The sequence below is a fragment of the Macrobrachium nipponense genome, chromosome 6 (assembly GCF_015104395.2).
Source record: "Macrobrachium nipponense isolate FS-2020 chromosome 6, ASM1510439v2, whole genome shotgun sequence".
Lineage (NCBI taxonomy): Eukaryota > Metazoa > Arthropoda > Malacostraca > Decapoda > Palaemonidae > Macrobrachium > Macrobrachium nipponense.
This window is the reverse complement of record NC_061108.1, coordinates 55,834,029-55,847,716: the sequence shown is the minus strand read 5'-3', so window position 1 is coordinate 55,847,716 and position 13,688 is coordinate 55,834,029. Positions and strand designations below refer to the sequence as shown.

At 36.7% G+C, this 13,688-nt stretch overlaps 1 protein-coding gene across 3 annotated transcripts in view; it reads left to right on the top strand.

Annotated features, from left to right (window-relative positions):
- LOC135216375 (N-acetylneuraminate 9-O-acetyltransferase-like) overlaps window positions 1-13,688 on the top strand; it is a 363,601-nt gene that overhangs the window by 228,081 nt on the left and 121,832 nt on the right. For all 3 annotated transcript variants that reach the window (XM_064251636.1, XM_064251639.1, XM_064251637.1), the window contains one exon: window positions 11,219-11,388. In XM_064251636.1, coding sequence (XP_064107706.1) covers window positions 11,219-11,388 — 170 coding nt within the window. The remainder of the gene's footprint in view (window positions 1-11,218; window positions 11,389-13,688) is intronic.

Here is a 13,688-nt window from a genome sequence, read left to right as displayed (position 1 = left end):
ACTCATTAAATACTAAATGTTTACCAAACCCTAAATACTTATTAAATACTAAACAGTGAATGAAAATCCACTCATTAAAAACTCAATAAACACTTACACATTAAACATTTGCTAAACACTAACATTCACAAGACATTCACTAAACACTCACTGAATACTTACTAAACTTTCGCCACACACAAACAATCACAAAACTTTAACTGAACCTAAACACTCACTAAACTTTCACTGAATATTTATAAACTAAACATTCACTGAACCCTAAACACTCACCAAATACTTAGACACTAAATATTCACTAAACACGAACATTCACAAGACATTCACTAAAAACCCTAAAGACAAAACATTCATTGAATACTTACACAATTAACATTCAATAATATTCACTAAACCCTAAAGACTCAGCACATTCACTGAATACTGACACATTAACAGCCACTAAACGCTTACTCACTAAACCCTAGCAATTCACTAAACACTTACTCATTAAACATTAACCATAAAAAAAATTGACAATAACAGTAATTTTTCATTTCTCTTGTTTTCTTCACATTAATGCTAGGTGATTATTTATTTTTTTTTTTTTTTTTGGTCTAGTTTGCTTTCATATTTATTCATAATCTTGAGAGAATGGAAATGTTCGAAATGATTTGGTGTGTGGAGAGATTGTTTAAAAAACAAAGGATCTCTGTGTCCTTCCTCAGCCAGGTCTATTATATCTGATGAATTTTACACCAGCCAAAAAAAAATTCGACTATAGTAACAACAATATTCATTCCCAAAACTAATAATAAAAAAAATGTATCCATGATTTCATTAGTATGAAAGTCAGTTGAAACCAAAAGAAGGTAGTCCAACTTCGATAAAAACAAACCGAGTAGGCTATACCGCAGTTATTATGATCTGTACTCTTACTATAACGTATATATTACATATGTATTACTATTATTTAATGAGTGCGTATTACTCTATTTAACAAATGTTATATACGTAGACATTTTACAGCAATAACTCTAATAATGATAAGAACTTACATGCTACTCTACAGTGCCAGTCTTCCAGCCACCGCTACATTAATGTTCATCTCATAAACAAAGCTAAAGCGAGTACTATAATTGAAGTCAGGCCTACAGATGACTGTTACTTATATAAAACAAATAAATAATATTTGTATTAGGTAAATACAACGGATATAGAAAGGATAAAAATGTTTATTAAATATATCACGATAATGTATAATACGGGTCAATAGTAGCTTACTATACTAACCCAGACATTAATCATCAGGGTTTGCCCTTCCCCCTGCCCACCTGTAAGGTGTGGCTGTCAGGGGAAAACCACCCACTACAATGTTTGACATTACTGTCACAGCATTCTAAGATATGGAGTGCTATTGTAGTACAAATTTTACTTGGTGTCTCCAATGTTGGATGCAGATCCTGTCTCCCCCTCCCCCTCCTCCTCCCCACTCATTGTGGGGTGTCTGTCAGGGGGTAACCACCCACTAAAGTGCCTGTCATTACCACCGCTGTACTCTAGGATGTGAAGTGTTATTGTAGTACAAATTTTACTTGGTACCTCCAATGTTGGATGCAGAGCCTGTCTCCTCCTCACCCTCCCCTCCCCTCCCCACTCATTGTGGGGTGTCTATCAGGGGGTAACCACCCACTAAAATGCCTGTCATTACCACCGCTGTACTCTAGGATGTGCAGTACTATTGTAGTACAAATTTTTCTTGGTATCTCCAATGTTGAATGCAGATCCTGTCTCCCCCTCCCCTCCCCCTCCCCCCCCCACTTGTTGTGGGGTGTCTGTCAGGGGGTAACCACCCACTAAAATGTCTGTCAACACACCACAGTACTCTAGGATGTGCAGTGCAATTGTAGTACAAATTTTACTTGGTATCTCCAATGTTGAATCGAGATCCTGTCTCCCCCTCCCCACTCGTTGTGGGGCGTCTGTCAGGGGGAAACTACCCACTAAAATGTCTGTCATTACCACCACAGTATTCTAGGATGTGCAGTGCTATTGTAGTATAAATTTTACTCTGTATCTTGTACGTTGGATCTAGATCCAATTAAACCCCCCTTTTCAGTGCGTCTGTCAGGGGGAACCCACCCTCCAGAATGTCTGTCACCGGTCATTCTATAATTAGTAGAGTCTGCAGATACATTATATATTAGTTTCATCTGGCATCTCATATACTGGATCTAGACCCAAAATCTAACAAGCAATTAGTGGTGCTTGCTAAGTAAGCCACCCATATATTTCCGGCAGACGGTCAGTTTCACGGTTTACAAGTCTACTCCTAAATACCCGTAGGGGTTACAGTTGGTATCTCGTTCGTTGTATCTCAGTGGTCCAGGCTGCGGACTATAGGGGAAATATCACTTCCCTGGAACAATTCTCTTAAGTTCAAAGATCCTTCACTTGATCCTTCTTGGGTGTGTAAATCCTCAGTTTCCTCTCTTACAGACGTAGTCCTCTTTATACATCTGGCAGTTACATAACTAGGCAACAGGTGGGGGTTATTCTTCTCCAGATCTACCATAGGACTAATCCTCATGGTTTGTCTGTCGCTACAGGACAAGGAATAAATGGCACACCACCAACTTCATTACCCAACAGAACATGTACACCTACAGCCAGCGAGTCCTTCACAGCAAAATCAACATTCCCTGTCACTAATTCACACGACAGGTGTAAGCGGCATCTAGGAGTTACTTCTTCTCCTATACCCTTCAAAATCACTGAATCTCCAGTGAGACTCTTCTCTAACTGAGGGTGAGCACCACATACTTACCACAATATGGTTACTCCACCCTCGTGGATATATGGCTTAAAAGTCTCCAAACTGCCAAGCCACACACTGCTTGAGGTTACATTTCCACTGGTTGCTAAACACTCAGCTTGTTAAGTTTCAGTCTTCTGTGGAGTGATTCCTCCACTGCTCTTCATAGTCTGTTTCACTTGGTCACCTTTCACTACTTGACCAACTGGCTTTCACAGCTGTTGACTCTGGTAACACTCTTGACTGAAGTGTCCTGCTCTTCCATACTTAAAGCAGACAACATTAGGTTTCTGTAACTGTCTTGAAAAATTGAATGAGTATTTCACATAAGCTTCTGAGGTGTATTACCTTGTTTACTCATGGTAGTATCACTTGTAGGTTTCCCATTAAATTTGTTAGCTGAAACTTGGATGAGACTTAAAACCTGTGTGTTGTTGATTCTGGTACTTGACATTGTAATTGTGTTTGCTACTAATTATATTGTAATCTTCACTCAGTGTAGCAGCTTGCTTTCTTAACCTTTCTCTCTCTCAAATAGGCTTTTATATGTTCAGGAATTCAAGAACAACTAATTCTTCGAACTCATCAAAAGTTTTAACTTTAGCAGCCTCTAACCACCGTTTAAAACACCTTCTCACTTTATAAGCATAATCTAAGAGGGTTACCTTTCCATCTTTTCTTAAATTTCTGAACATTCATTGTAGTACTATGGGATCATCTGGTAAACAACGTGTAGCACATTGTGTTTAAGTACCTTGTAGTCTTTACACTGATCAGCTGTTAAGGCTAAATAAGCACTTGTCCCTTTACCAATTAAGGCACTTTGTAGCAAAACTGACTATTTATCTTCTGGCCATCCCATACCTGAAGCCACTTTCTCGAAGTGATCAAAGAACTCGTCTGGAGCTTCTTCAGTAAACTTAGAGATTAACTTCTGCCCTCTTACTACATCAAATGCAGGGTCCTGATTACCTTTACAGGTAAAGTAGATCTAGCTCTTATTAATTCCATCTCCACAAACCTTGCTCTTTCTCTTTCCTCCGCTGCTGCTTTTTCTTCTTTCTCCTCTTTCTTGTTTTTCCCTGTCTATTCTCTCTTTCCGCCTGAAGTCTCTCTCTTTCAGCCTTCATTTTAAGCTTAATCAAACTTTTTTCTGCTTCTATGCATCTAAGCTCTAACTCTGTATCACTTTTCTCTTTTGTTTCTTCTTGCTTATTTATAAGATCAGCCTGTGCTACATTCAACAACTCTTGAGCTAACTCTGAACTCATCTTCATCAATTATTCTACCAGAGTCTATCACTGCTTTCATAGCAATACATCTTATTTGTGCCTTTACCATACTAGTAGACACATAACCACCACATGCTACTGCCAAAGCGCTCCACTGTGCCTTAGTCAGAGTGGTTTCAGATAACACTTGGATGAAAGGAGCTGCTAAAAATTCCTGAAGATTGAACTGACCCATTTTCTCTTAAGTTATTAACTAACAACTCAACATAACAAATGCAAAAACAAACAACTAATATGGTACTCTCCTAACAAAATATAACCCTAACACCACCAGTATTAAATAAAGTGATAATGTGATCTGTTTTCCCAGGTCTCTGGGCACCATTTAAACCTGTGATGAAGTGCCAAGTATCTGGTTACTACACTTACCAATCACAACAGCCAGACACCCGAACCTTCATCACAGATAAAATATGACTGAATACTCCAAAGGCAATAGCGATCCCTTAAAAGCTTATAAATCAGACTAACTTCATTAAAACAGGTGTGGTGAGTAATCTTATATGTAATTAAAGTGATTAAAGGGCATCACTCCATCAACAACTTTAAAAGTTTAAGTATTTCCCTGGTTCTAACTCGGTTCAATTAAATTGAGGCAAAAAAGCTCAATTACACTCTATATTTCTACCTAAACTGGTGAAAAAAAGAAACCACTCATGAAATTTTTAAATACAAAAATTTATTATGAAACTCAAAATTTATAAGTGAAATTCACAATCTCAGGGAAATTTCCTATTACTTGAAAACAACATAAATTTTAATTAATTCTTGAATTGATTATTAAGTAAAATTAAATCAAAATTAACTTATCACAAAAATCAAGAAATTAAATTATTCAAGTAAAATTCAAAGTGTTAAGTAATAATCAAAATTTGAAAATTAATTCATAAGTGTTAAACAACAATAAAACTTGAAAAGATTTCTAAGCAAATGCAGATTAATTCACAAGTGTTAAACTCAATTAAATTTGCAATGATTAACTAACGAAAACACTTAATCAAATTGTAAATGTAAATGTAAACATAGAAAAATGTGGCAAACACCAAAATTGCAAAAACACTAAGAAAGCATTAATCACACAGAATATATACATATAAACACACTTTAATAAGAAAAATGGATAAATGCACAAAAAAATCACTTTAATAAGAAAAATTGGTAAATGCAGGAAAAAATTCACCAACACCAAAATGTGAACAAAATGGTAAAAATTTCCCCTGAAATAACCTATAAGTACTCTCAGTATTTCAAGTAATTTTTATGGTTAAGTTTAGTGCACTGACCTTATTTAAAAAAAACTTACCTTGGCATACCAATTTTAGAGGACCTTTTCCGAAAACCCCAATAAACACTTACGCACTTTTACAACGTCTGTTCAGATTCAACAGTTAAGCACTAAGCAATATGAAATAAATCTAAGAAATACCAAATCTAAAATTTATGAGTAACCAACCAATAAGTATAAAATATTTAAGTTAATGTGAAACCAAAATTCTCTTATACGGAGAGAGAGAGACCTTACCTTAAGACCTTACAGACCTTACATCTTGTTCGGGTTGCCCCCAGGTCCCTCAGTGTGAGGCACCTTAATGTCTACCAGAGAGTTGCTAGTGCATCTTCCGGTATATTTTGCATCTTCCAATCTTGGATGGTCTGGGATGCAGCTTAGATATTTGATAGAAATTCACTTTTCGATTCAATGTGGTTCGGATCCCACAATAAGCTGTAGGTCCCGTTGCTAGGTAACCAATTGGTTCCTAGCCACGTAAAAATATCTAATCCTTCGGGCCAGCCCTAGGAGAGCTGTTAATCAGCTCAGTGGTCTGGTTAAACTAAGATATACTTAACTTTTTCTATTGTAGCTGTAAAGGACCTTTGTACACACTCTATTTGTGCAATATCCTTTTGATAGTGAGGTACCATATCATATTGCAATTTTCAAGTAGACTACGAACATACGTTTTATAAAGCATAATCATGTGTTCAGCTTTTCTTGTTTTGAAGTGCCGTAACAACATTCCCATTTTTGCTTTACATTTTGCCAATAGAATTGCTATTTGATCATTGCATAACATGTTCCTATTCAACATCACACTTAGGTCTTTAACTGCTTCCTTATTTGTGATTGTCTCATTATTAGGTTTCCTTCTCTATCTCCATAATTTATTGATTCAAATTTATCAGAGTTAAATACCATCCTATTTACCTCTGCCCATTCATATACTTTGTTAAGGTCTCTTTGTAGCGCGTTCCTATCTTCTTCACAAGTAATTTCTCTACTTATTCTTGTGTCATCAGCAAAGCTACTCACTTCCGAGTCCTTAACATTACTGTCTATGTCTGCAATCAAAATAGCAAACAGTAATGCAGCTAGCACCGTACCTTGTGGCACACCAGATATTACCTTAGCTTCATCCGATTTCTCATCGTTTGCAATAACTATCTGTTTTCTGTTGTGTCAAAATTCTTTTAACCATCTTTCTACTTTGTTCCCACATTATGTTTTCTAGTTTTCTTCGCTAATATATTATGGTCTACCTTGTCAAAAGCTTTTGCAAAGTCTAGATGGACCACATCTGTTTCTTTTCCATTTTTCATATTTTTGTATATGTTCTCGCGATGGACTAACAGTTGAGTTTGTGTACTATTTCAGGGTACAAAACTGTGTTGCCCTATATTAAACAAATGATTTTTTATTAAATGTTTCATAATACTTTTCTTCATTACCCTTTCATACACTTTCATAATATGTGATGTTAGACTTGCAGGCCTATAATTACTTGCCTCTAGTCTTGATCCACGAGAGAGAGAGAGAGAGAGAGAGAGAGAGAGAGAGAGAGAGAGAGAGAGAGAGAGAGAGAGAGAGAGAATCAACAAATGCATCTCTCTTTCTATGGGAGCTTAACTCACAAAAGAGGATATCTGACCCAAAAAAGGGATTTTGACGTAGGAAAAATCTATTTCTGGGCGAGGAAGCCGTGTCGCCCAGTGAAATAAGTCCGTTTAGCGTTATTTCTAGTAAAATATTGCTATAATACCAGAGAACTGCTAAATTTTACTAGAAATAACGCTAAACGGACTTATTTCACGGAGCGACACAGCCGAGCCCAGAAATAGCTGATTTGGTCAAAACGTTTTCGGAATCTTTATAATTCTCTTTTAAAACAATAAATAGAGAGAAAGTGGGATTACAACTGTAAATAACATTTATTTTCACACAGTTTTAGACAATAAAAGTCTTAAAATGAAAGATACGATTATAGAATTTTCTCGAACGAAATAAATGTCGACATATCCATGAGTGACATCACATATCTTTCCATTTCATATTAAAGGTACTTACGAGTCAAACAATTTTCTTTTGACAAATCGAGAGATATAAAAGTTGATTTATAGGGTAATATTAAATAGTTAAATAAGAAAAGAATCTATATTTTCTTAAATGAAATGAACGGTATCATAAGCAAAACTTCTAGAAGCTTCTAATATGACGTAACTTTACAGAAAAATGGTGAAATCTTCACGTGGTTTCTCGAATAAGATGCACAAGTCCGAAACACGTATACTGTATGATTGACAGGATCCCAAAACAAAACGGAGAACTCGAGTCCCTCATATCTCAAGTGATGACAGCAATTTCTAGCTGGGAACAGACAATGCTAATTTCTCTCTCTCTCTTTTTACATTCTACATTATTCTTAGCTTCAAATTATATTTTTGTGAATTCTTATCACATATTATTAGAACATAATATTGATTCTGAAAATATTGCAAACACTTTTACAACATTTCATAGTTACTGAGAGGAGATATGCATTGCGAAAAGCAACAGGATAAGAATATATATATTTATATATATATATATATAGATATATATATATATATATATATTATACATACAGTGGACCCCCCGTATTCGCGGACTCACACATTCGCAGATTTCTCTCGGGAACGTTTCCCGCATTATTCGCAGAAAATTCGTGCATTCGCGGTATTTTTCTATGAGAAATATCCACAAATTCCTGGTTTTTGTGATCAGTTTCATCATAAAATGCACTTTTTGTGATAAAACTATTAAAAAAAACCAAGTATGAAAATTTTTAGTGGTTTTTCTTAAGTTTTAACTAACAAAATAGGCTGTTTTTAGCACTTTTATAGGGGTTCCAAACATTCGCGGATTCTAATTATTCACGGGGGGGGGGTCTGGTACGCATCCCCCGTGAATACGGGGGGAACACTGTATATATATATGTCTATATCTATATATATATATATATATATATATATATATATATATATATTATATATATATATACATACATATGTATATATACATTTAACCTGCCATTAGAATATTTATGATAAATTTTGAAAATTTTCTATGGCTGGCGTGATAGGATGATAAGATAACCTGGATAGTGTTGAAATTCTTATAGGTCTTACTCATGCCTGAAGAGTTGTGGAAAAAGTTTCTAAGCACCTGAATTCCATTAAGCTCAGACTGTGCAGATGTGGACCATTATGCAGATGATCCAAAGAACCTCCTTTCCTTCCCTAAGTAAGGATCCTAGCTTGGTGGCAAGGTGAAAAAAAAAACTTTTGAGTAAGGGTTTCCCTTGTTGCCTCCTGCTTCAGACCTGTTGCTCTTTACAGACACCTAAAAGTAAGATGGGGTGCCCATCTACAGGATTTTTCCCCCTTCTCCCTAATTAGACCATTGTTGAACAAACTGACAGTCCAGCTATGTCCCCATAACTTTCATAACCCCACTTTGACTACAGCAAATCCTCTTGTCCTTTGGGGACCTCTCAAGAGGCCTCCCAGACTGGGGGAAGCTTCCTCCTCTGCCTCACTTTTTTGGATACCACCAAAATCTCAGCTCCCTCAGTCCCCAAGCAGTATTTTATCTGGGAAAGCTTTTCTCACCGGGCTGGCAAGGTTACCTCCTACTCTGGCAGATAATTATTAACCAGGCCAGGTGGTAAGTATTCTGTTTTACTAGTAGCGTACTTCCTTCTTTTCGTGTGGAAATTAAGGAAGATGTCATTATCTGCCATCAAGGGCTACTGCTCTGCCCATTTGGAGATATTCAAGAGTCGGGGTATGGGCTGAGAGGGAAGCTCCACCCAGGACTCTTTGGTTTCCCATCCTGTGACATGTAAATGGTGTTAAAACAATTACATTTCCATGTACAAATCTCTGTAGGATGCTGTTGTGATATGCTCCACCCAGGACTCTTTGGTCTCCCATCCTGGGACTTACAGCTGATCTGAAAACACCTCCATTTCCATTTACAAAGTACTGTAGGATGCTTTTATGAGAGATATTACCCTTGAAGATTATTTACATTACCTGTAGTCTGAGCTAGGTGAGCGAATGGGTTAAATTCTCTCTCCAGCCAAGTTTCCACATAAAAAGCTCAGGAAGTATCAGTCTGACAAAACCCTTGGTAAGTATCATTCTATACAGCGTGCAGTTTTCGTGGTGGAAGGTTCCTTTCAACCTTATCCTGCACCTTTATTTGTCATTCTGTTGTTGCCTGTTTAGCTTAGGAATAAAATAAGGTTGAACCTTTTTGCCTTGTAAGGGCGGTTAGGTTTTGTATTTGTGTGCCCAAATTTTAGAAGATGGGGTACCAATTGTTTTACCATAGTGGTGAAATTGAAGTGTCTAAAAATTGATATTATTCTGGCTACATCAGGTCATTTCAAGAACTAAATGACAATATCTGTACTTCCAAACTTGTAGCATGTGCCCTAAAATTAAGATAATACTTCTAATCTTGTAACATGGATCATGAAATTATGACCCTACCTGCATCTCTGGCATATAAAAGAACTATAGGAATTTATTCTTATTGGTTCTGCCTTGTGGAAATTCATTAATATCAGTAAGAATTTTTACCCTTGATTTATAACTTAAAAATTTCTTCACCTATTCCCAGTTGAACACAGAAATTTCTTCACCTATTCCCAGTTGAACCTATTGTATTTGCCGGCAGATTATTACTCCTTTTCTAACAGAAGAGGATACTTGTGACCATGACTCCTATTCCTCCTGACCTTGGTCACATGTTGCAGTATGTGGTCTGCTGTGGTACATATTTCCAAGTGGTGGATAAATAGTAACAGCTCTTCTAATTTACAGACTGACAATGTTTTCCTTCACTTCATGACCCCTGTTATTCCTCAGAACTCCTTGATTCCCAATTTGTTGGTTTGAAGTCCAGAGGGTCAGTGTCCAAATAACATTGACACTGTTCCTCTGAAATACCTACTCATGCAGTCATAATATGATGAATTTTTAAGACCAAAACAGATTTTTGTGTTTGTGCAAAACCTTTACTTAACAAAGTAATATTCCCTTCTGACCCCATAGGGCAAGTAAGGAACTTGAGTAAAGTTCTGGGTTTGTACCAAAAAAGTAAATTTTGTTTTTAAAAAATATCTTTTTTGCCGTTTTTATGAATGTGGGTGTTTGTAAGATTTTGTTCTACACTGTATAGTTAATTTCCTTATGTTTTAGGACTAATTCAGTGATGTTGCTTGTTGCTTGAATTACCTTGGCTGTAGTGGCTGACTTGAATCCTCATTAGAGCAATATCTAGTCATCCATGACACTTCATATGCAGTAGCTGCAGAAGTTTTCTTGCACCATTTAGTGAAATTTAGGCAACAAAATTTGAATATTTCAGTGTATATTTTCAGGTAGTTTCAGAGAGTTTGGAATTGTAATGGATAGGGTAATGTATCAATGGTATACCTATAAATGAAAAGTACTAGAATTGTATTGTTATTACTCGGTTGTTAGTACAGAAATTTTGTTTATAAGTGCACAGTGTAATAGATGATTAAATGGAAGAAATTCTATTTAAATACTCTTCATAAATAATTGGAACTAATAAGGTATTGAAGAAAAAAATCATGGTAATAAAGAAAGAATTTTATTCTGAATATCCAAGACAGTATTTGAGTGGAATGTGCATTCATAGACCTTTCATTTGAAATAGTTTGTATAAGACACTAGTTTAAGCTGTGTGTATTACAGGGAACTGTTGGGAATATGAAGTATTCATATATTGGAAGAAAAACTTTTATATGTAAAGATTGACATTCCAGTGCTTTGTGTTTAGGTTGGATGCAGCTTGTGATACTCATATATCATATGACCGGAGCTTCACAAACCTTGCCAATATATATGCACATTCGTGTTTTGGTCTCAGCATACCTTTTTCTCACTGGATATGGCCATTTCTCATATTACTGGAATGGAAGGGACATGGGAATTGTCCGTTATTGTCAGGTTTGTGCCTCATTATGTTACGTTCTTGTTCTGTATGTCTCGTTTGCTTCATGAAGTTCACACTCTCAGAAAAGCTATACAGTAATATTAAAAGGAACTATTTGAGATGAATCTTACCTACTGTTAAAGTTGGCTTAAATCACCATGCTGATTAGGCGAGTCGGCATTCAAACAATAAGAATTGAATGGCTGCTGGATGACTGTCTAGTTCACCTGTTCTCCACCAGGTGTGTTTCAGATGTTGAATCTTTTGACAGAATTCTCCTTGCTGCCATTGCGCTTAGGCGATTGTTGGTATACTATGAAGTTTGGCTGTTTTGTACTTGTTTACAGTATTATAATTTCATTTTCCTAGGATGTCTTCCATCAGAAGCAAAACCAAGAACATAAAGCTCTGTAGGAATGATTTTAGTGTAAGCAAGATGTTGGAACTGGAAGTAGATCAACCTTCGGTTTGTACCAGCTGCAGGGGTACAGAGTGTGATCTTGGAACTAGATGTAAGGAAAGTGGGGGATTGATCTTAGGACTTTATGCCTGAATATGTCATATAGGAAAAAAAGGAAGATGATAGATTGCGAAAGCAATTAGTTACATCAGAACTTAAACATATCAGTTCTATCGTACCTAGTGTCCATTCATCTGCAGCTATCCCTGCTCAGGGTAGGCATTTTGGTAGCTCTGCCTTCTACTCCCCATTTGGTTCAGGAAAAGTGTATCAAGAAGTTAGAACATGACGGTAACCTTATTTGTAGTTCTGATACAAGTTTAACTGAGTTCATGACAGAGAATGTTCCAAATTGCTCTGTAGTGTGCGTTCTTTTTCGCGTTACCTTGTTAGAAGTAAGGTGTTGGTGCCTTGCCTGTATGTAGCCCGAGTCTTCGACTGCCCTGCAATAGTGTGACTTTGTGAAAGAGTCAGCTACCTACTTAGCCCTTTTCACAGTCAGAATCTTGTTTAACACATTCACCTAAGAACAGTTTTTCTAAATGTTACTCTTCGGTCCATATGCACATTCTGCCATCATCAGCAGCTAGTTTGAGGTTGTTAGCACACAGCATTGGTGGGTAGCAATCTCAATTACGAGGGCACAAGTAATGTTCTTTAAGGTCCACAATAATATACTGATGGAAGCAGTAGTAAAATTTTATAAAATTATGGAAAAGCTTACAAACCCTACCCTGGGTTCATCTTCAGTCAAATGAGCAATTTAGCATAAAATGTCAAGAATGGCTGTCCTCGGCAGTCAGATCTCTAACGGACATGGTGGTGAAGAAAGTGGTCAATGGCCCAACTAGGTAATTTCCTCTTCTCTGTTATTATATCTGGCTGCTATCTTGCTGGATCGTCATACGGGCTGACATGATGTTGCAAGTAATACCCCATCAGGAAGAGTGGAAGGTGCAATGGGTAAAGACACCCGCATGGAGGGAGAGGAGAGGTAGAGGCAGCATCAGGCCTGAATATGTAAAAACTAACAATTGGTTCCTCGTTAACAAACGACTTGTTACCATTGAAGGATTCTCTTTCAACTAAGCGTCTGGTGTTTACATTGTGGCTTTTAAAAATAATATTGGTTGCATTCCACTCGGCTCTTATGATCATTGTTAAATGCGTGTGTCACAATTGCGCTACTTTGTGAATGCAATGAAAACGTTCCTTTATGTTCCCCTAGGTGTGTCGTTAGACCTCTTCCACTTTCACCAAAATATTTTCCTTTACAATCTTTGCAAGGTAATTCATAGATGCCTGGAACTTATTCAATTTCAAATATCCTGACTTTTCCATAAACTTGTTAAAGGGAACTTTCCTCAACCACAATATAAATAAAGTAATTAATGTATTACCTAAAAGACATCAACAGGTGCTGGTCTCTTTGAAGAAGAATAGGAATGTTATGATTATGAGAGCTGAAAAGGGTGGAGCCACGTTAGTCATGAATAAGAGTGTTTACTTAAAGAAAACACTCGCTTTTAAATGACACAAACATACCTCGCCTTAGATTCCTCACCCACCACCACCAAAATACAACAGGAATTTGATAGATAACTCAGGAAAATAGCCACTTCACTTGTGGACCCGTCACATAGACATTTAGTCTTAACCAAGATTTTTTCAAAATTCCCTATTGTACCCTATTTGTATGGTGCACCTAAGGTACATAAACTTGGTTGCTCTCTCAGACCTATTATTGACACTTGCAGGTCACCTCAAAATACCTTAGCTGTATGGTTAGCCCAGGTATTAAGTCACTTTCTCGGGAAGTTCTTGAATGCACATGTACAACATTCCTACCAGTTC